The following is a 21,804-nucleotide window of genomic DNA, read 5'->3' as shown; positions in this document are numbered from 1 at the left end:
GAGGCAAAGCGATCATGAAATATAGGATCGAACGACCACCATCTAAGGCGGTCGACGACGACCAGTGTTTTGGTTTTCTCACTTTTGATCAAATTTGGAGTATGTTCCAACAAAATGGAGGTTGAAAACATACTCAGGTGATCGAGACGAAGTGACCGATAAAATTTAGGATCAAACGACCACCATCTACGACCATTGATGGTGGTGTTCAACACGACGAACAATGGACAACCACCATATGTTTTATTTTATATTTATATTATTTTTATATTAAATAATAATAATAATAAAAATAATATCATACCAAAATAATAAAAAAAATAATTTAGAGTGACCAAAACAAGAATAATTCGAAAGTTTAGTGAATAAATTAAAAAAAATGAAATATAGTGAATGAAATAAAAGAGATAATAAAATTCAAAGTTTATCCTATAATTTCATACAGGGATGGCCCTCTAAAATTTTTTGACTTTAATGCCCCCTAAAATAAAATAGAAAAAAAATCGAATTTCTAAAAAGAAATCAAGACACCAACTTGTAAAATGTTAAAATTTGAGGGCACTTGTCGCCATTTAAACCAAGTTTTTGTGGAGACAAATGAACAAAGGGGTCGGTGAAGAGAATGGCTCCGCACCCACCTTTTAAGCAATCTGCGATAACTCCATTGCCTCTTCCTTCGCCTCTCACCCCGTTTTCTTCCCAACAAAACATGTTCGATCCCAGCAAAGAACACCCCGATTCTTTTGTCACTTTGTCGGATCACTTAAGATTCAGTAATAGTTATGGCGGTTATGATGGCCATTCCTTGAACAACGATTCCAAACCCACAAAAACAGCTCAAAACCATGCAAATTACAGTAGCTGGAACGATGAATCTGGGATTTCCAGTCCTCCGTTATGGAAAACTAGTCCTCAGCATGAAAACAGAACCGATTACCGATGCCTTTCGCCGTCGTCGAGAGCTCAGGCCATCGCTAGAGGCCAACGGGAACTCATGGAAATGGTTAGTAAAATGCCCGAGTCTTGTTATGAACTCACGTTGAAAGATCTCGTTGAACATCAGCAGCAGCCGGTAGTCGATGAACCGAAAGAGGAGAGTTTCGCCGGAGGAAGAAGTTCGAGTTACAAGAGCGAGAGGCAGAACAGTCGGAAGCAGCAGATTAATAGGAGTGGGAGCTTGGATAATGGAGGGTTTCTTTTGAAAATGGTGTTTCCAGTTTCCTTGGGGTCTAAGAAAAAGAAGAACATCATCAACAACAACAAGAATGATTGTAACACAAGTAATAAGTCCAAAGTTTCTCCAAAGCCAACTGTAGCAGATGCATCTGCTAAGACAACAGAAAAAGATTGGTGGAAGAAGAGATCGGGATCGAGCGAGAGCAACAGCGGTGGATCGACTATAAACAGCGGAGGCACCAAGAGTAGCCGTAGCAGCAGCAGTAGCAGCGGCGGCAGTGGCAGAAGCAACAACGGCCGGAGCATCAGCAGTACTACCAACCACAGGTATGAAAAAAGACCCTTTTTTATGTACCAATTAAGCTTATGTAAGAGATTCAATTATAGAAGTTGAAATAGGATGTTGTTTTGGGGTAAATGCAGGCATAGAAGGAAAGGTTGCTTGGCTTTCATCTTCTGCAGGAAAACCAAAACACCGCTGTAAAAGGGAAACCTTGAGAGTTCAGCCCATCTTTAAACATGACGTTTCAACGTGTAATTATCTATTCAATAATGTTAAATGTTTAGGTTGAAGTACATTCAGGGGATTGTCAGTCACAGCAGAGGAATGCAGCTGTTTGTATAATATTCAGAGATTCTCATTAAAGTGTTTTTTTTTTTTTGGGCTTTAAATTGAAGATGAATCATGATTTTGCTTCCCAAGATGCTCTGCCTTTTCTGCCTTGAATGAGTGCAACAAAATGATTGTAAAGCCATTGCCAAGCAAAGGATTTTTCTTGCCATATCCGTGCCTAACCCGTATTCGGATAACATTCGTGTCTTACACATATTCGAATATAAAATATAAATTAGATAAATATATGAGGTGAACGGTGATTACAATATAATAATTATTAATATTTTTTTAATATATTGATAATGCATATAGATACAGATTTAACTATTTAAATTTAAGATTTCTATAGAAAATAAGTTTTTACCAAATAGTCACTTGATGGATTTATGTTCCATTTTTTAGATATATAAAAAATTTAAAAATTAAATCACATTTGATGATATAAATGTAATCTACCTTTTTACAATGCTGGATGTACTAAAAATTTCAAATTATTATATTTTTTAATATATTTTCGACTCTAATTACATGTTTCCAGCTGACCCATCAGTTCAAAATCTGCCGGTTCAAAGTGGTTACTGGTTAGTGAATCGTTTCATTCTTGTCGCCATTTATATTTTTTATTGTTAAGAGACAATCACAATTCTTGAATATGGATAGGACATAGAAGATAATATATATATAGTTTACAGTTTCAGAAAGCAAAGTGATAAAATCAACTACCGCAGACCAAATCGCTATTTCGCATGACCATGGAGCTTGATCACCAATATTATCGTCGTTTACTTCAATCCTGTACAACTCGAAACTCCATTCTCCTAGGAAAACAGCTCCACCTCTTTTTCCTCAAAAAGGGTATCCTTAGTTCCACTCTTACAGTGGGAAATCGCCTCCTCCAAATGTATGCGCGGTGCGGAAGTATGGCCGAGACTTGGAAATTGTTCGATGAAATGCCGCAAAGAAATTGTTTTTCTTGGAATACAGTAATAGAAAGGTACATGAAATCAGGAAATAAAGAGAAGACGTTGGATTTGTTCAAGTTGATGCCACATAAGAATGATTACTCCTGGAACTTTATTATTTCCGGGTTTGTTAAAGCGGGGGAGATGGAAGTTGCCGGGGCTTTGTTTGATAGCATGCCGAGGAAAACTGCCTTTGCTTGCCATTCGTTGATTCATGGTTATGCTCGAAATGGGGATGCCAAAAAGGCTGTTGAGCTGTTTAAAGAATCGGGGTCTTTGGGTGATGATGCGTTTGTGTTGGCAACTGTTATTGGGGCATGCGTTGATTTGGGAGCTATTGAATTCGGGAAGCAGATTCATGCACATATGGTGGTTGGGGGAATAGAACTTGATCCGGTTTTGTGTAGTTCTCTGATAAACTTGTATGGTAAATGTGGTGATTTGGATGGTGCAAGTCGTGTTCTAAACTTGATGGTGGAACCAGATGAATTTGCTTTGTCCGCGTTGATTTCAGGTTATGCAACCTGTGGCAGAATGACTGATGCAAGAAGAATATTTGATAGAAAGATCGATCCATCTGTTGTTTTGTGGAATTCTTTGCTTTCAGGACATGTTTTGAACTATGAGGAAATCAAAGCACTAACTCTCTTTAATAATATGCGGGAACAGGGGGTTCATGGAGACTTTTCATCTATTGCAGTTATTTTGAGGGCCTGCAGTAGTTTATGCATTTCAGAACATGTCAAACAAATCCATGGTCATGCTAGTAAAGTTGGTCTGATTTCCGATGTCATCGTAGCCAGCACTCTGATTGATGCTTACTCCAAATGTGGAATGCCTAATGATGCTTGCAAGTTTTTTAGTGAGCTTCAAGCCTATGATACAATCTTGCTTAATTCTGTGATCACTGTATATTCCAGCTGTGGAAGAATTGAAGATGCAAAGCAACTTTTCAATACAATGCCAAATAAAAGCCTGATATCATGGAATTCAATGATTGTAGGTCTGAATCAAAACGGTTGTCCGATTGAGGCATTAGATCTATTATGCAAGATGAATAAATTAGACCTGAGAATCGACAAATTTGCTTTGGCTAGTGCCATCAGTGCCTGTGCTAGCATCTCCAGTATTGAACTTGGTGAACAAGTTTTTGCTAAAGCAACTCTCATTGGACTTGAATCTGATCAAATAATATCTACCTCCCTTGTTGATTTCTACTGCAAGTGTGGTTTAGTTGAATATGGGCGAAAAGTATTTGACACAGAGACAAAATCTGATCAAATCTCTTGGAATTCCATGCTGATGGGTTATGCTTCTAATGGTTGTGGGTTTCAAGCACTGGTTTTGTTCAATGAAATGATAAATGCGGGTGTAAGGCCAACTGAAATAACATTTATAGGGGTTCTGTCGGCATGTGATCACTGTGGACTGGTAGAGGAGGGACGAAAGTGGTTTAACTTGATGAAATGGGACTACCATATTGATCCTGGGATAGAGCACTACTCTTGTATGGTTGATCTTTTTGCCCGTGCTGGTTGCCTTGAGGAAGCAATGAATCTCATAGGAGAAATGCATTTCGAGGCAGATGCAAGCTTGTGGCTATCAGTTTTGAGAGGCTGTGTTGCTCATGGAGACAGAATTCTTGGAAAGAAGGTGGCAGAGCGGATTATTGAGCTTGATCCTGGAAACTCCAGTGCTTATGTCCAGTTATCAAGCTTATTTGCAACCTCTGGTGAATGGGAAACATTAGCTATTGTTAGAAGGATAATGAGAGAAAAGCAGATTTTGAAGAACCCTGGTTTCAGTTGGGCTGATAGTTAAACAAGCATTGTTATGGTGGCAACTGGCAAAAGAGTTGCTAATGGAAAGAGATCATTTTATCCTTTGGAAACATAGTTTGATACGGCATGCTAGATGCATTTAACAATTTCGTCTGCGCCAGGGTTTTATTGGGCCAGCTTCTTTTACTTGCTTCACACATCAAGCTCTGAGGAGAGATATGTGTTTTTCTTTTCTTCTCTAGGACATTGTATTTGACAATTGCTTGTAGGTATGTGTTCTCACAGGTTGCTTTAGATTTGATTGTTGTTGCTTTGATTTATGAAATGCAATAGAAACATTAAAAAGATCGAATCCTTGGTCCCTCGAAATAGAGTAAATAAAACATCATGTATCCTTAGTCCTTACTTTGTGAAGAGAGCAAAGAAAACATTTGCTCCATGCATGCGCCCTTTCCTAAAACCAATTTATTGGTCTCATTAACCCACTGTTTCTCATTACAACAACCTCATAACCCAATGTTTACCCTTGAAGTCCATTCAACTCTCCCAAACAATCCATGCTCAGTTGATCAAATTCGGATTCAGTGGCATAAACTTTCTGAGTAATTGTTTTATGGACTTGGCTCTTTTGATGATGCTTCCGAAGTTTTTGAGGAGATAAATGACGAAAATGTTATATCTTGGGACATTTGGTTGAATGGGGTGCTCGAGAAAGATGTTGCTACTTGGAACTCGATGATCTTGGGTTGTGGGGGTTTTGGGGTTATGGATTGGAAGTGTTTAAGGGAATGCAGAATTTTGGTGTTAGATAGAGTAAGTTCACGTTTTCAATTCTGGCAACGTTTCAGTCTTGTGCTAGTCAGGGGAAGGAAATTCACTGTAACATGATTGCACATGATCGGCAATTCGTTGATTGATATATGGTAAGCTTGGCTTGGAAGAGTATGCTTTTAGTGTATTTTAGAGTAGGGAAGAGGTGGATACCGTGTCTTGGAATTCATTGATTTTGGGGTTGTTGTAAGTTGGGTCATGAAGACTTGGCATTGAAACAGTTTGATCAGATGAGATTTGCTGGTTATTTTCCAGATGAATTTACACTTTCCAATTAATTGCTGCTTGTACTAATTTGAGAAATTTGGATAAGGGTAAGCAAATCTCTGCTCTGTTTGTCAAGATGGGGTTCATCTCGAATTCCATTGTTTCAAGTGCTGTTATCGAAATTTCCTCGAAATGCAACGCATTGAGGGAATATCACATGAGTTTCACAGTTAACAGGTAAAAGGACCCTGTGCATGATTATGGTTCTCACATATGTTTTTTAACACATAAATGAAGGCCAGCTTGATATACTCAAAATCAAAACTTGATGGATTTGCATATGTTTTTTGTTTGAACTTTTGATACAGGGTGATTGTTCAACTTTAATTTAGCTTGAAAACGCTCCAACAATGGCGGAGCCCATCTTTTTGGCGCTTTGTTTTCTCTCTCTGTAAGCATTTGGATTGTCTCTCCCTTCTACTATGCCTTTGATGGTGCCTTCAACTTTCTTTACTGGCATTTATTTGACAACTATAACATGTCTTTGAAGACTCGACTATTGATTTTATGTGTCATCTCATCTTTTTAGCACTTTTCTTACAGAGAATACAGAAAATGTTCTTGACTAGCATCAAAGACGTGCTATTACAATTTGGACTGCAAAGGGCTTGCGTTTTCAACATGAAGAGTGCCGTGGTGGTCCTATGCTCACACATGACTTTGTCCCTATGGTAGGTTAGATCTATCCATTAGGCGAATCGAATAAGGATTTTCTATGAACCCGAATGCTCATTAAAATGATTGTTTTTCATTACACAGCTAGGTGACATTGGTCTTTCCAGATAGAAGATAGATGATGATACTCTGGAGCAATTGAACCCCGAAATGAGGCCATCAATGGTGAAGGTAATGACCGTTGATGCCTTGGAGAAAATGAGTCCGGATAACATATACTGTTGCATGATACATATGATGGAATATATGAAACTATGAACCATCATATAATGATCAATAGATAGAAAAACAGAAAATATCTGCATTAGCGGAAATCATAGGTGTTTTCTAACTAGAAACATCTTCATTGTTCATCCTGTTTATGCAAATTCTCTGTTTGAATAATAACATTTAATTGATGGGTTGTCCCACAGGAATTGCCCCTTCTTGAAGGAGAAACCGATCATTTCCAGCACTGGAAGGATAAGTTTGTGCCTCATAATACTAAACAATGAAGAATATTCTGACTCCTGACAATATCAATAGCTGGGAATTCGATCGATTGTCTGATGGATAATATATTTCAGACTATTTTTGGAGTCGGAACATCCGTAAAACATGCCCAGATCCATGCAGAACCTAAGTTTTAAAATGTGAAGTCATTTCGGTCATAGCTACAATCAGGGATTTAAATAGCGGTCTACTATTAGAATAGTAGCCGTTACATGGTGATAAAGGTGCCACCCGAAACCGTTATTTCACAATCGCAATACTTTCTCACTTTTTATTGTTAGTGACATTTTGTCCCTTTTGAGTTGATATCCTAGTTCCGTCCCTATGCATGATATGACGCTGCTATCATGATAGTAATGAATGCAAGTGTTGCTCAAGGTGAAAAGACTTGAAAACATCTTCATGAAAGTTTGTCGAAAGTCTACAAGGAGATAATGAGACAAGGGTTGAAGGGCTGAAATCAGAGTTGAAAACATGTACGTTTGTTTCTGTAAGTTAGGACCAAAGTACAGTGCTTCCCACAAGCTGGGGCATACTGGGGAAATCATTAGCATTTTTTTACATAGAAAAGAACCCAAGGCGTGAGAGCCGTCTAAAGTGTCTGCTTGGCATTTTTCATGGACCCTCTGCAATCATATATTGTATGCATTTGCAATAATGGTCACAAATTAGTAATACAGATGTCAAATTTCAAGTAATTAGTTTGCAAATTCGATTAAGTTTTTTATTCCTGTTCCTTGTTGTGATAGATTTTCATAACGTTGCATTGGAAGGAGGTGAGGATTAAAAAAAGGTAAATTATACATATGACCACTTAACTATTGATCCTTTTCATTTTGACCATTGATCTTTTAATTTTGTCAATACCACTTGACTATTTAAATGATCAAAATAGTTGACATGACAGTTGACAAAATTAATACAATTGTACATTTTGTCTTCAATATTTATACAGTCTATCAGTTTGGTCTACATTTAATAGAAATTCACTTCATTTTAAAATTTTAGAAATTCATCCTTAACATAAAATTATACATTCAATCTTAGAGAAAAACGACAGATTATACAACAAAAAGCAAAGAAAGATGGTGGTTCAGACCTCAAATGGTTGGCATTGATGGTGGGATGGCCTTGGAAAGTAGAAATCAACATGTGGTGGAGTACCAACGTCTCTACAAATCCCCTTGATTATCCTCATATGCTTTTTGCAACTTGCTTTGCTTCTCTCTAATATTTTTTAATAATCGCAAGAATAGTGAATAATTTGATTGTTAGTCACTAAATAACTTTTCTATTACAAATCCCCTCTAATAATTGATTATTAGTCACTAATTAATAAGAAAACATAATTATGCTTAACAATGTTGTACCATGTGCCCAAAACCCAATTAATTAATTTCAAACCTTTTATTATCTCTTTAATCCGAAACTTAATAAAATAATAAAAAAGTTTGATTCATTTGCATCCTTCCCCTTCTTTAAGCTGCACCTCTAATTACTTATCCATTTTCTGTACACAATTATCATATTAAAAATATATGAAGTCGAAAGGCTATTCATTTCCTGAATTTTAGTGATTTCGGTGATAAATGAATTATTGTTATTTTTTGAGATCTTAGGTTCGAACATCAAAAATATCAGGAGTACGAGCCTTTAATGTCAAAAGATTGAGAGTTATATCGAATTTAAATTAAAATAGAATTTAAGAATATTTCGTATATTGTTACATGATAATAAAAATATAATGATTAGAAAATAAAAGAAACAATAAATTTTACCTGGAAAATCTTTAATAGAAAAGATCTTTTAATAGTCGACGGTGAAGCGTCACGCGCATACCGAGAGTGGGTTTAAACTTAAACTCACACAAAACATAACAAAAATGGAATTTGGTCGCCGCGTCATTACTGAGTAATTAACAAAATATTTTAATCATTATGTATTATATTATATTTAGTTATTTAAATCCCAACGCCACTCTCACTTTGTCTGTCCATGACCATCTTTGTCCTCTCGTTTGCAATGAAATATATTAGAAAGCAAAGCATGGCTCAATGAAAGTGGTATTCCAACGTAGAAAACCATAGAATCTCTCTTTTTAAAAGATTCATTCATTCACCAACACGAAGAAGAAGAAAGTTTTCTCTTTGGGTTTTCCCTTCTGTTTCCACCATAGAATGTGAAGAAGAAAGAAGAAGAAGCAAAGTTGTATAACTTGAAGGCTTTTTCAAAGGTAATTTACAGTCTTTTCTCTAACATCTCTATGGGATTTCATTTTCTAGCTGAGAAATGTTTTTTTCCCGTGTTTCTCTTAAGAATTTTGCAGGTTTCCTTCTGATATACAACTCAGATAAAGGAATATTCAGCTTGTCTTTGGTGTTTTATACCACGAATTTTGCAGCTATTACAAAATTTATACATAAATTTCCCACTTTACTAGTGTTACTTATATTTTTCTTAAGAATTGATGGTCGTGATAACATAATTAGGATCAGACGGTGGTGACTGGTGATGCTTCTGATAGTTGTTTTTAAAGGTTGTATAGACACTGTTTCTGATGCAGATGATAGGGAAAGAGAAGAGTAAACGTGTTAAGAATCAAATCCTTATGCCAATTCAAAGATATTTTGGTCAATTTTGTTCTGTTCTTTTTCTTTGGTAGTGTTAATTCTAATCATACAGTACTTTTGGTTCCCGGTTCGGTTTCGTTTTTCCTTGTGTAATAAAAAAGTGCGACACCGGAACTAACTATATAGAAACTAAGCATTTTCGTATGGAGGAACGAAAGTCGAAAGGTATCTTACAATTAAAGCTAGGATTCAAGAGGAATGCATTGCATTCTGTTCTATGATTTGTTTCTGATTTGGAATCTTGGAGGGATTGATCCTTTAAGTTGAAAGGTAGGGTATATGTACCGTCGCAAACACGTTTTATGATCGATCGAGTTAAGATCACAAAGCAAGAGCTTGAGGATGACCTTACAGTAAGTAAAGTAAAGGCCTCAAGTTAAACATAGTTGCATAGCCTGCATTGTTTTCTTTAGTGATCTTCTTTGCTCTATGAATTGTATAAAGTCATCTTCTGTGATCTTTTACATTGCTATAAGTCAATATGATGATACTAGAACGATTTTGAATCGTCCGTGTAGCTAAATGCGCATTAGCTTATGTATATTTATTGATTTTTCTTCCACTTTGTTTGCAGATATTTGTTTCCATAACGTGAACCTGATTTTCATCAACCTGGGATTGCCACATTAGGCAACCTTAACTGCAAGCTAAATCATCAAAGAAGACCTTTCTTGTTTTCTTCGGGAACGGTAGTTCTCTTCCTGTCGTAGGCAGATTGAAGAAACTCTCCGCCATTATAATTTACAGCTCCTCGATTACATTCCGTTTGGTATAGAACTTGTGAAGCTTGACCTTTTCAATTTGTTTGTTCATATTAGGTAAATGTTCGGAAACATTTGGATTGCTACTAACTTTACTTTAATTTGATGCTTCCACGGATAACTTTTGTCTTGATGATTGCATTACCGGGCTTCTTATAAAAGATCAGCTAATTCATGCATGATGTTCTCCTCCTCCTCCATTTTCGGATGGCTTGCAATACTAGAGTGCATTCTGTGAAGGGATTACTTTTAGCTTTAGAGGGTTAATTATGGATATATTTCATATGTTTATAGCGGTTGGACGAATATCTTGTATCAACATGCATAAGTCAAGATCGGTCTTGTATCGACATGATGCATGCCATCTGGTAATTAAGCTTATGCCTGCTGTGGTACAGATCGAGAAACACATTCAGATTATTGTGAAGCTGCGGTTTAAATGGCAAAAGTTTGTTGGCCGTACTTTGATCCCGAGTATGAGAACCTGAGTATCAGAATCAATCCTCCAAGGTTGTCTCTTTATCCACTTGAATTTTCTTTTTCATACCAAAGGACAGACACAGACCATTTGAGAAGATTTTCAAACACATTTAGCAGTGAACATCTTTGCATAGTTGTAACTCTCTCTCATACCATTTCCAGCAGGGTGTCCGTTGATAACAAGAGTTGCAGCAACTGTACCGTCGTAAAAGTAAATTTTCAATTCAAAACAAATTTAATGTCTCACTAGATTTCGAACGAACATGTGTGGAATCAAACATTTATAGTGCTAAAATCTAAATCACTTTTCTTGCGTATAGGTTGACAGCGTGAATTTATTGCTGGAAGTTGCGCAAATACTAACAGACCTTGATTTCATGGATGGTATGATAATGATATATATGTATATATACACACACTAATATTTTTGTTTCTTTTATGTTAGGCTGTAGAAATTTTCTTCCTATATTATAAAGCGGAATGTGGTTTCATTCTTATTTTCGAGTTATCAATAAGCGCCGTCTCACATATTTATCGACAAGTATTGACTCATTTCCTACGTGGCTGTGGATGATGATACCACAGGCGGGGCTGTGGATGATCCGAACAGACTGTCTATTATGGAGGAGCAGCTTAAGCACATCCTACGTGGTTGTGAGGACAATGACAATATTGCTCGTACCAGCTTCTCCATGGGATTCACACATATCGACCGCCGGCTTCATCAAATGCTGTTTGCAGATAGGGATTATGAAGGTGGTGAAGTGACAACGGAGTTGGACTATCCTCCATCCTTCAAGCCAAAGATCACAATCGAGCCTTGTGAGGAGAAAGGGTACTCAGTTGTTAGTGTCCGGTGCAAAGATCGAGCTAAGCTCATGTTTGACATTGTCTGCACACTCACGGACATGCAATATGTAGTTTTTCATGCTAACATATCATCCAATGGTTCCCATGCTTCACGGGTAAACCCATCATCTGTCATAGCCTTTCCTAAAATGGTATCGGATACGGTTATATGTACATAAATGATCTTAATGTCTTCTGAATCGTAGGAATATTTTATTCGCCACATGGACGGCTGCATACTCGATACTGAAGGAGAGAAAGAAAGGGCCGTTAAATGTCTTGAAGCCGCAATTCATAGAAGAGTAAGCGAGGTGAGTAGTTGTATGTATCTAACTGAAATGTTCTGTTCATTTTAAGCCATTTTTGTCGTTAAATTCTCTGAATTCCATATTCGAACGGTTAAAATGCTGTAGATGTTCCTCTCATGTGAAACTCTAAGAATGTTTCCAAACTCTGAAATTCCATTCAGAAGAATATGAGTACTTGGAAACCAAAGCTAAGCCATTTCTTCAATAGAGCATATTGTTTTTCAGTGTATATTTACTGCAATTTTCGTTGACAGTCCGCTTCGAATCTCTCTCGTGAACACAGAAAAACTAGTGACATGACTCATGACATGTTTAAGATTTATGGTTTAGGAGAAATATTTAGTTTCCTGTCGTTTCAAGATGCATTTAGCGAATGCAGGGTTTAAGCCTGGAGCTTTACGCAAAGGACAGAGTCGGTTTGTTGTCCGAAGTAACAAGGATTCTCGGAGAGAACGGATTGTCCGTTCGAAGAGCAGAGGTCTCAACGGTCGGGGAGAAATCAGTGAGCGTCTTCTACGTGAGAGATGCTTACTGTAATCCAGTGGATGCGAAGACGATCGAAGCACTTAGTAAAGAAATCGGACACATGATGATGCTTAACGTGAAGAAGGATCCGGCAAGTAGGAAAGCAGCCGAGGCCGAGAGCAGTGGATGGTATAAAACAAGCTTCTTCTTTGGGAACTAACTGGAAAAATTCATGGGTTGGTAAGGGTAAAAGATCAACATCACAGAGATCATGAACTGTATAGAATAATGCACTTCAACCATGGGAAAAACTTGTGAATTGTGAAGCTTGGACTTTGATTCTTCCTCTTAATCTTCATTTACAAGATACTTGTGCTTGTAACTTATTCGGTTTCGGCATAAAAAATCATCAATTCGAATATTATTGAGTTCAACTTGAATAATTATACTTCAAGTCACTTAAGTATATGTTTTGTAATAAACAAATCACCTCTTTTAAAAAAAATAAAAGTTACATACAAGTCACTAAATTAAAATATTGTTACTAGCATGTCACGGAATAGTGATATATCATAGTATAATAACAATTTTAGTCCTCAAAACATATATAATTTATTAATTTAGTTTTAATTTAAAATAATTCAATAAATTTAACCTTTTGTATAAAGCTCAAAATCATTTATTCTTCTTAAAATGTTGATATATTAGATGTTTGTTTTAATTTAAACATATAATGGTTCATTTGTAATAATATTTTAATGAAATGACATATTTATAATTTTTAAAAGAAAAGTGACAAATTTATTATGAAACCCATATTTAAGTGACCTTAGATGTAGTTTACCCTATAATAAATCTATGATAACTATCTTATTAGCTGTATTAATCGTGGCTTTCCTTAATTCATGGTAGATTGGAGCTCAATTCACATCCCCTTTTTTTAAAAAAATTTAATAAAATTTAATATAAAAATATTAAAAAATAAAATCAACATCACCCATACCTTAATTTGAGATTTTGTTGAATAATTTAATAAACATATAAATATTTACATCTATACGCATTAAACAAACCAATATAGATATATATAATTTTAAACAAATGAACATAAATATAAAATTAAAATTATTAATAAATATAAATCAAGATGTATAAAATTTAAAATAAACATGATTTGTTGTCCTACTGTTACCTGGGAGTGAGAATTCGATCGAATAATTTTTTTTTGAGTTATTTAAGTCTTATTTTATAACTCAAACTTTATTTAATTTTTTTTTGAATTATTCGTTTTTCTCTTTAAATTTAATTGTAAATTATTATAATGTTATGATATTATTTAATTCTAATTTAAACAGTTCTCTATAACAATATATATTATAAATATATCATATAAAATTAAGAGACTCGACCCAAATTTAAAAACTAATCTAATAATTATTAAAAAAATATTTATTCAAATTATATTTAATAACTCTACTCAAATATTTTTTTAGTTAAATCAAATCTATAAAATTATAAATTATAAATCAAATCAAATTTTTTTAGTATCGAATCAAGTAAAAAAAAATTAATGATTAAAATTAAACCGTTAGATATTGGACACGTGGCATATTTAACGTCGCAAACTCTCTCCTTGTACGTTTCTCCCTCGCTTTTCTTTTCTTCATTCTCACTTGTGTCTTTTTATAAGCTCTTTTCCCTTTGCTTCTTTCTCTGTTCTCTGAAAGAGAACAGAAGCAAAAGGCCAAACGAATTTGTAGACAATACGGGAAAAAACAAAGAAAGCCCAGAAAAATAAGGTATATGATCATATCCACAATCCCTTTCTTTTATTTTGTTCCATGTTTTTGTTATAAAATCGAGCTGCTGATTTTGCAGCTGTTTCATATTCCAATCTCCTTTATGCTATGAAGTTGTGATTTCTTGTTTTGCTAGAAATGTTTAGTTTACAATGATACAATCAAATAAATTGGATTGCTTTAGTTTTCCTTTTTAACGGATCAGTTTCTGCAATTCTTTTCATGGCTAAAAGATTAAGGAAACAAAAGAGGGACTGAAATATGAGTGCTGAAGTTAAAGTGGGAAATGAAGACTTGAACTTATGCTTTGAGAAGATGATGATGGTTGCAGCTGGAAATGATGGGGTTAAGGGAGTTAAGATGAACGGTGTCGATATCACCGAGTGGAAAGACATCCCCTTAGAGCTGCTGTTAAGAATCGTTTTGCTCGTCGATGACCGGACGGTTATCGTCGCTTCCGGTGTTTGTAGCGGGTGGAGGGATGCCATTTGCTTCGGCCTCACACGACTCTGTCTCTCATGGTATAGCGTTTCTTGTCAACAATTGTTTGATGCTTATGTTTTGCTGCTGTGTTGTGCTTTAGCTATTAGTATAGTCTCTCGAGTAGTTGCAAGATTAGGACTAATATGAGGCTGTCTGCACCTTCTTCTTGGTGCTATATCCTCGACGGTCGCATCTGTGTGCTGTGTGCATAATATCGATTCTGCATACGGTTCATGTACATTAATCTGAACTCGATGAAGCTCTGGTTGCAGTATGTATGCTTAGCTGCATTTAGATTTGTCTGTGTGTTGTGGAGGTTGATAGGTTTTTGGACCTTTTTCAACCGTTAATGTCACATTTCTGGACCTCATCATTGATTAAGATAGACGTAGGACCTACCCTTTTGTGTCTTTATTTCCTCTATATCCCACTTGCTGATAACTGCGTTGTCTACATCTTACTATAGGTGCAGAAAGAACATGAACAACTTGGTTCTGTCTCTTGCGCCGAAATTCACCAAGTTGCAAACCCTGATATTGCGCCAAGAGTATCCACAGCTCGAGGATGATGCCGTTGAGACTATTTCGAAGTCCTGTCAAGATCTGCAGGATCTGGACCTCAGCAAGAGTTTCAAGCTTAGTGATCGCTCGTTGTATGCATTGGCTCACGGTTGTCCCAACCTTAAAAGGCTTAACATCAGTGGCTGCACATCGTTTAATGGCGAAGCTCTTGCGTATTTGACCAACTTTTGTCGAAAACTAAAAGTATTAAACCTCTGCGGATGTGTTAAAGCTGCAAGCGACCATGCGTTGCAGGTAACGGTATTATGCCGGGTTTTTGTTTACTTGCTGATGAAAAAGATAACAAACTGCTTGAATTGAATATATGCACAGGCTGTTGGACGAAACTGTAATATGTTGCAGTCTTTAAATCTGGGATGGTGTGACAATGTTGGTGATATCGGAGTCATGAGTTTAGCATACGGATGCCCTGATCTTCGGTGCCTGGACTTGTGCGGTTGCGTTCGCATAACAGGTATATTCCTTGCATTTAGTGCTTATTTTACCATGTAAGAGGTAACCATGGCAGATCAAGATTGACAGAACTTATTACTGCAGATGATAGCGTGATTGCTTTAGCAAACGAATGTGTCCATTTAAGGTCGCTCGGACTGTACTATTGTCGTAACATCACTGACAGGGCTATGTACTCGCTGGCTCAAAGCAGAATGAACAAGGGTTCAATGTGGGAGTCGATGAAAGGTAGATACGATGATGGTGGCCTGAAAAGTCTGAATATAAGCCAGTGTACTGCCCTGACTCCATCGGCTGTCCAGGCATTATGCGATACATTCCCTGCACTTCATACCTGCTCTGGAAGGCATTCCCTTGTTATGAGTGGCTGCCTTAACTTAACGTCTGTTCATTGTGCTTGCGCGGTTCAAGCTCATAGGTCGTTCAACAGTATTTTCCATACTGCTCATTGACAGGGATGTAGAATGTTCATTTCTCTATATGTGTATGTATGTATGAATGGAGAGACTTTCGAACTCATGGTAATAATCATTATCATTGTAAATATTTTTATTATTTATAATATAAATTTATGAGAATATAGATTTTAAACTTTCAATAATTACCATTGTATTGGATATATGAAAGTATTAATCCATCAAAAATGAGATGACAAAGAAGGTTCTGCTTAGAAAAGCCTATATAAAAAAAACCATAATTTTTTGCCCCTCAAGGTCTCAACCAAACAAAATAATTGCCAACTCCAATTATTTCCAGCATCCAGACATAATAAAAGGGTAAGCATTATGTGTGACATAATGTAATGCTAGTTAAAACAAGTTTTGGAAGGTCAAACTTTTGGAACCCCTTTCTGTTTAGCATGCACAGACCTATATGTAGTTGCTATCGAGAAGACTCTGCAACAGTCGAATCAGACTACTTGGACTTTCCTCTTTTACCACCTCCACCTCGACCGAAATTTTTACCCTTTTTCTTGTTGGCTTTGCTCTTCATATATGACAATTTATTTGCCTTTTCCTGCCTTTCCTTTCGCACTTGTTCCAAATCTTTGATCTCTGAACGCACATGAGCATTAGGCACAGAGTGCTGCGGTTTCTTATTTCCTCCGAACTTTCTACCATAACCACGCGACCGGTAATCTCCTGCATGAAATATTTTTTCCGGAATAACTAATGTATTCTTTGTATCATGAGAATACTAATAGCAGTACAAATCAGTTTTTTTTTTTTTTGGGGGTGGGGGGTGGGGGGTGGGGGGAGTTCATAATCCAACCTGATGAACTTGCTCTAGCCTCAGCATTCTCTCCATTAATAGTTCCTTTGAGATTAACTTTTCTGTGAGATCGTTCTTTCCACTTCTTGTAGATTCCTGTTTTCTCAGCTTTTACTCTGGCACCACTCTCTGTCTTAACCTGGAAACAACAGAAAAGAAAAGTACTAAAGTTATGTACAGAACACCAGGGACATATATGAATGAAAGAATGAGCATGACCATCAGCACCAGAACAGCTCACTGGCTATGGTTGAGATACAGTGATAGCATCCAATTTAAGTTAAACCAATAAGCTTGAAAAATGAAACTAGAGGGAAGTGAATATCCAGAAAGATTAGCAGCAAAAAGTACCTTTCCGCTAGCTGTAACACGTTCACCGTTATTCAATTTAACATACTTTTTACCCCTCTGCATATAAAAGGTTCAGATGAGTTGACTTAAAAAAACAACGTTAATTTATTTAGGATAACAATAAAAGATCAGTATTCAAATAGTTCTATGCACCTTATCCCAATGATATCTTGATTTTTGTTTGTGCATGCCTCCACTATCGTCAGCAACAAGATCCAGTACAGCAGATTCCAACCTGAAAATACAAAAATTAACAGCTTGAGTGCGACCAACCACTCTGAGAAAGGGGAATAAATCCCAAATTAAATGTATATATTGCAAAAATAAAAATCATCTTCTAATCTCGTTTCCCACAGTAAGAACTAAGATAGCATAGATGCACATCTTAACTAAAGCAGAATCTTGTTTCACAGCAATGACTGCAAATTAAGCTGCTATGCCGAGATATAACACAAGCCAGAGACAGAAAGGGGCCACATAAACAAGGATTTTAGATAGCGTAATAAATAAATGACTTATCATGAAGCATTCTCTGGCATAAAAAGGGCAAGTTACGTAACTATTGCAGAAATTTAAATGTCTACATCACCAACTCCTCACTAGGTAGGGGAAAGAACAAAACTGCAAAATGAGCTAAAAATGTATCATCAGGATCTGAAATTTACCTATTTGATCCAAACCCTTCATTACTTCTTACTGAGAGACCAGCCTCTGTATGCTGAAAATGATAGCAATATGCACACAAACTTGTTAGGCATTAGCAAGCTTCACAAATTGTAAGATACAAATTAGACAATACAATCAAATAAATATTAAATATTATAGACACATTGAGACCAAAATTGAAAAGAATGTTTGTTGGAAGATGTGAACATACGTGATTTGTTGGTACAGAACTTATGTAATACTCCTCGTCCTTGAAATTTCTTGCCTTTCTTTTAGAACCGCGTGCTTATAATATAGAAAAGGGAAAAAATATATAATTATTGAAAAAACCAAAACTAACTAATGCTCCAAGAAGATCCATCATTTATCAATGAATATATAAATAAATTTTTGGACAAATACATGTATATACATGTATTTTATTTAGCAAGTTTTACTGGCTTTTACTCGTTGGTTTTCTCCCACTTGAAGGCAACTCGCCTGTGATAAACAAATGTGGCAGAAAAGACCTAGAATATTTCCTGTGAGCCTTGATAACCACGACAATTCAAACCAAAAATATAGCTACTGTTACCCTCTTCACTTTTCGACTCCCAATAAAAAATTAATAAATAAATAGATAAAAAGCACCTTCAACGTTAAGGTCTTCAGTCAGGAAGTGACACCTCCAATTAGAAGAAATTAAAAAGTGGTAAGGAAAAAACCTTTTATCTCATTTATCTTTGGAGAATCATCGTCAGATTGAATTTCCTGCATGCATAAAAAATGATCTTAAATAGACGGGAGTGATGAAATGTGACCATATAATAAAATTAATGACCAAAAACTTCAAAACGAAGTGTAAGTGTTCCTAGTAAATCATATTTGTGAATGGAATAGGTCTAAATCATCTTCTTCTATCAAAACCATAGTTTTTGAAAACTCTCAAAACAACCACAAAATTTGAAAATCGACCAAAAGATAAAATTCACACTACTTAACTAGTTCCAAAAATGACTAAAATGTGTGGAAACTAATAAGAACGCATACCAATTTCAGAAGTTCAGATAGTGTGTGCTGATGCATGGTGGGAGGGGGTGAATACTTGATGGGTTTATTGTCATGTAAATCATTTCCAAATAGTAAAGTTACCTTTTCCACATGTTTGCTAGAGCGCTGCTTATGAACCAAATTAATGATCTTCTCATGTATATCTCTCTTCTTTTTCATCACATCGACCCACTGTATGACCAAAGGAATGCATCATAATTCTCAAACCCGCTTGTAAAGTGCAAGAAAGCAAGATATTGAAAAGAAACCATTTTAAAAAGGGCTGAAAGCAAAAAAAATAGCAATTTAAGGAAAAATCATCAACAATAATGGAAAGAAAATGCCATAATATAAATATTGCAGAGTTACCTGCAAATGCTTTGATTTAGCGGCTTCACCTTCAGCTTCCAGAATGGTTTGCTTGGGTCTAGTGTAAATCATTAAATATGTTAAAATGTGACTGCTTAACATGGAAGACAAAAAGACAGAAGCACTTAACCAAGAAGCACACTAATTTGCAGATTAAATGATTTAGAAATTACCTGAAAGCTTTCAAACGTTCAGAAAATGCAAGCGCTGCCAATTCACCACCTTCCAGCACATTTTTGAAGATAGGATGCAACCCTTCACGGGGCAAATCCTTTGCCCTTTTAATAGACTCCCTTGCAGGCAAAGGTTTAGTCTTGGAATACAAGCGAAAAGCATTTGTACATGTCCTTTGCAAATTATTTAGTTCTTCAGATGAATCAATCATGTCCCTGACCCTATCCGAAATAAGATCAATAATGTTTTGGGGGAAACGACCATAAACAGATTCTCCATTTGCAATTGCTTGATCAATTTTATTCATCACCCCATCCATGTCTTGCAAAACCTCCTCTTCAGTAGGTGCAGCCCTGATTGGTCTTGACAGAAATAGATGAAGATCTAGAAGGTACGGCATATCCTCAGATGTCAAAAAGGAAAAAGCAGTACCAGTCCTACCTGCCCTTGCTGCTCGTCCAACACGATGAACAAAAATTTTGGGCTTTGGAGGGAAGTCCCAGTTGATAACATTATCTAGTAAAGGTATGTCAATACCCCTAGCAGCAACATCTGTCACAATAAGTAGCATAGTTCTCCTTGATCTGAATTTTGAAATATTAATTTTCCGAGCATCTTGATCCATATCACCATAACACACGGAAGGTTCGATACCCTCCTCTCGAAATAAACTATTAAGGAACTCTACATGATGTTTCGTGGAAACAAATATCAAAGTTTGCTCATCAGAGCTAATGTGGTCCCTTGCCAAATACAACAGTGCGGCATGTTTTTCTTCCTGGCGTAAGGTGAAGAAAACAAGCTTTAAGTCGGGACTAATCTTGGTTTCTAAATCAAGCCGCACAAGCTGAGGGTCTTGTAGACCGGCATTAGCAAACTCTGCAAGGGCACTTGGTAAAGTTGCACTAAAGAGCAAGGTCTGACGGTTTTCACTAAGCTGGGTAAGAATTTTATGCAATTGTTCAGCAAAACCCATGCCAAAGAGGGAATCCGCTTCATCAAATACCACATATTCCACAGTTCGGAGTGACATATCATCAACTTCAGCCAGGTGGTGCATCAGTCTACCAGGAGTAGCAATTAAAATATCGGGGTTCTGTGCTAACTCCTCAAACTGGCTTTCCATGCTATCACCACCAACGAGTAAACTAATTCGAAGATCTAGAATAAACGCAACAAATTCTTTATAAGTTGCCATCAATGGAGGCATGCCAATCAGAAAACAAAATTCTGGTTTGAGTGCAAGTAAAATAAATTACACGATATAACAATAATTAAAGAACAATGCAAAGGGCTTTGTTTCCCAACATTTTTTCAATCCTCAGTGGTCTCTAAAACTCATTGGTTAGTAATCATATTTGATTAAAAGCAAACTAAAAACATGCATTTTGTTATTAAAAAATAAAAATTCTAAACTTTTTAGTTAGTCAAAAATATAAAAACCAAACATTAACGTTAAATTTCTAGATCGTAACAAAGAAGTAACCTGTAAATTTTCCCAATTCCTTGGTAAACTTCAATGTCTGTAAGGCCAAATCCCTTGTCGGAGACAAAATGAGAGCCCGGACACCGCCCTGAGGCACATGCTGCTTCAGCTTCTCCAGCATGGGGACCAAAAAAGCCGCCGTTTTTCCCGAACCTGTCCGGGCCATGGCAACGACGTCGCTTCCAGCAAGAATAAGAGGCATAGTCTTGCGCTGAATTGGCGTTGGGACTCTGTATCCCTTCCGCTTGATTCCTCTGTAGACATTAGGGCTGAGGTTTAAGGACTCGAAACCGCCAGATTTTGCCTTCTTTTTTTCCTTCTGTTTTCGTTTAAGCTCCGCTTTGGAGCTTATGAAAAGCTTGTTTTCCCGAGCCATGAAAGGTTTAGCGAAGAAACAGAGAGGAAGTGAAGAAAACGGCTATCAACAACCTAAAAGTTAAAACCCTACTCTGGCCAAATCCCATATAAACTTGGATAAATTACATAAATCGTCACTAAACATTTTCTCTCTCCTATTTTACTCACTTAACTTTAAAAAAATTCAATTTACTAACTGAACTTTAAATATTGATTTTTTTCACCCTCCTTTTATCTCTCTAAAATTGTGGTGATGTGTTATCTTTTGTTACTTTATGATTTGTCACAAAAACACTTATTAATATTTTATTAATATATATTTTTTATATTTTTCATTGAATTAAACATTTTATCGACACCATCGTCTGTCATTTCCATCTATGTTACATCGCCTATCGAACAACCATTTTTGTTTGAATTCAAATCAATGTCAAGCAAATCTTTCAACCAACAACCAAAACCCTAAATCAAGAACAATTCAACTACATCAT

At 36.2% G+C, this 21,804-nt stretch overlaps 5 protein-coding genes across 9 annotated transcripts; 4 read left to right on the top strand and 1 right to left on the bottom strand.

Annotated features, from left to right (window-relative positions):
• The first annotated feature begins 567 nt into the window (after positions 1-567).
• On the top strand, positions 568-1,878 carry LOC120218558. Of its 2 annotated transcripts, XR_005525243.1 has the most exons (3): positions 568-1,503; positions 1,600-1,720; positions 1,811-1,878. XR_005525243.1 is itself a non-coding variant. In XM_039215485.1 (2 exons), the coding sequence occupies exons 1-2, from the start codon at positions 623-625 to the stop codon at positions 1,658-1,660; spliced, it is 942 nt and encodes a 313-aa protein (XP_039071416.1). In that variant the 5' UTR covers positions 568-622; the 3' UTR covers positions 1,661-1,804. The 2 variants fall into 2 exon arrangements, 1 of the variants encoding a protein (XP_039071416.1); XM_039215485.1 differs by lacking the exon at positions 1,811-1,878 and having other exon boundaries at positions 1,600-1,804.
• A 655-nt stretch (positions 1,879-2,533) lies between these two features.
• On the top strand, positions 2,534-4,575 carry LOC120218557 (putative pentatricopeptide repeat-containing protein At1g77010, mitochondrial). The gene has a single exon (XM_039215484.1). It carries the CDS (start codon positions 2,539-2,541, stop codon positions 4,573-4,575), a length of 2,037 nt encoding a protein of 678 aa, XP_039071415.1. The 5' UTR covers positions 2,534-2,538.
• Positions 4,576-8,806: 4,231 nt separating this feature from the next.
• Positions 8,807-12,712, top strand: LOC120218556 (ACT domain-containing protein ACR3-like). 3 transcript variants are annotated; one of them, XM_039215481.1, is made up of 9 exons: positions 8,807-9,033; positions 10,005-10,089; positions 10,143-10,166; positions 10,590-10,701; positions 10,834-10,882; positions 10,992-11,055; positions 11,257-11,636; positions 11,727-11,831; positions 12,208-12,712. In XM_039215481.1, the coding sequence occupies exons 4-9, from the start codon at positions 10,631-10,633 to the stop codon at positions 12,511-12,513; spliced, it is 975 nt and encodes a 324-aa protein (XP_039071412.1). In that variant the 5' UTR covers positions 8,807-9,033; positions 10,005-10,089; positions 10,143-10,166; positions 10,590-10,630; the 3' UTR covers positions 12,514-12,712. The 3 variants fall into 3 exon arrangements, with proteins under 3 accessions (XP_039071412.1, XP_039071413.1, XP_039071414.1); XM_039215482.1 differs by lacking the exons at positions 8,807-9,033; positions 10,005-10,089 and having other exon boundaries at positions 10,159-10,248; XM_039215483.1 differs by lacking the exons at positions 8,807-9,033; positions 10,005-10,089 and having other exon boundaries at positions 10,162-10,199.
• A 1,272-nt stretch (positions 12,713-13,984) lies between these two features.
• LOC120218555 (F-box protein SKP2A-like) lies at positions 13,985-16,125 on the top strand. The gene is made up of 5 exons (XM_039215479.1): positions 13,985-14,092; positions 14,326-14,613; positions 15,042-15,390; positions 15,469-15,610; positions 15,694-16,125. Exons 2-5 carry the CDS (start codon positions 14,354-14,356, stop codon positions 16,059-16,061), a joined length of 1,119 nt encoding a protein of 372 aa, XP_039071410.1. The 5' UTR covers positions 13,985-14,092; positions 14,326-14,353; the 3' UTR covers positions 16,062-16,125.
• Positions 16,126-16,323: 198 nt separating this feature from the next.
• On the bottom strand, positions 16,324-21,368 carry LOC120218554 (putative DEAD-box ATP-dependent RNA helicase 29). Of its 2 annotated transcripts, none has more exons than XM_039215477.1 (11): positions 20,957-21,368; positions 19,470-20,631; positions 19,297-19,354; positions 19,030-19,119; positions 18,603-18,648; positions 18,110-18,186; positions 17,898-17,950; positions 17,386-17,467; positions 17,233-17,289; positions 16,882-17,020; positions 16,324-16,751 (listed from the first exon to the last, which is right to left on the bottom strand). In XM_039215477.1, exons 1-11 carry the CDS (start codon positions 21,330-21,332, stop codon positions 16,525-16,527), a joined length of 2,367 nt encoding a protein of 788 aa, XP_039071408.1. In that variant the 5' UTR covers positions 21,333-21,368; the 3' UTR covers positions 16,324-16,524. The 2 variants fall into 2 exon arrangements, with proteins under 2 accessions (XP_039071408.1, XP_039071409.1); XM_039215478.1 differs by having other exon boundaries at positions 18,110-18,183.
• Between the last annotated feature and the right edge of the window lie 436 nt (positions 21,369-21,804).

This window comes from Hibiscus syriacus, unplaced genomic scaffold, assembly GCF_006381635.1.
Source record: "Hibiscus syriacus cultivar Baekdansim isolate YM2019G1 unplaced genomic scaffold, ASM638163v2 tig00110198_pilon, whole genome shotgun sequence".
In the NCBI taxonomy this organism is placed as follows: domain Eukaryota; kingdom Viridiplantae; phylum Streptophyta; class Magnoliopsida; order Malvales; family Malvaceae; genus Hibiscus; species Hibiscus syriacus.
The sequence above is the reverse complement of the archived record's forward strand: the minus strand, read 5'-3'. Positions and strand labels throughout refer to the sequence as shown.

Bases quoted from the DNA above. Each gene is read 5' to 3' on its own strand.
- LOC120218558 (XM_039215485.1), top strand. From the start codon at position 623: ATGGCTCCGCACCCACCTTTTAAGCAATCTGCGATAACTCCATTGCCT. The intron at 1,504-1,599 runs GTATGAAAAAAG...GGGTAAATGCAG, and splicing joins AGCAGTACTACCAACCACAG to GCATAGAAGGAAAGGTTGCT.
- LOC120218555 (XM_039215479.1), top strand. From the start codon at position 14,354: ATGAGTGCTGAAGTTAAAGTGGGAAATGAAGACTTGAACTTATGCTTT. The intron at 15,391-15,468 runs GTAACGGTATTA...ATATATGCACAG, and splicing joins CAAGCGACCATGCGTTGCAG to GCTGTTGGACGAAACTGTAA. The intron at 15,611-15,693 runs GTATATTCCTTG...TTATTACTGCAG, and splicing joins CGGTTGCGTTCGCATAACAG to ATGATAGCGTGATTGCTTTA.
- LOC120218554 (XM_039215477.1), bottom strand. From the start codon at position 21,332: ATGGCTCGGGAAAACAAGCTTTTCATAAGCTCCAAAGCGGAGCTTAAA. The intron at 17,468-17,897 runs GTAAATTTCAGA...TTGTATTTTCAG, and splicing joins GAAGGGTTTGGATCAAATAG to GTTGGAATCTGCTGTACTGG. The intron at 16,752-16,881 runs GTTGGATTATGA...TATTTCATGCAG, and splicing joins GGCTAGAGCAAGTTCATCAG to GAGATTACCGGTCGCGTGGT.
- LOC120218557 (XM_039215484.1), top strand. From the start codon at position 2,539: ATGACCATGGAGCTTGATCACCAATATTATCGTCGTTTACTTCAATCC.
- LOC120218556 (XM_039215481.1), top strand. From the start codon at position 10,631: ATGGCAAAAGTTTGTTGGCCGTACTTTGATCCCGAGTATGAGAACCTG. The intron at 10,883-10,991 runs GTAAATTTTCAA...TCTTGCGTATAG, and splicing joins GCAACTGTACCGTCGTAAAA to GTTGACAGCGTGAATTTATT. The intron at 11,056-11,256 runs GTATGATAATGA...ATGATACCACAG, and splicing joins AGACCTTGATTTCATGGATG to GCGGGGCTGTGGATGATCCG.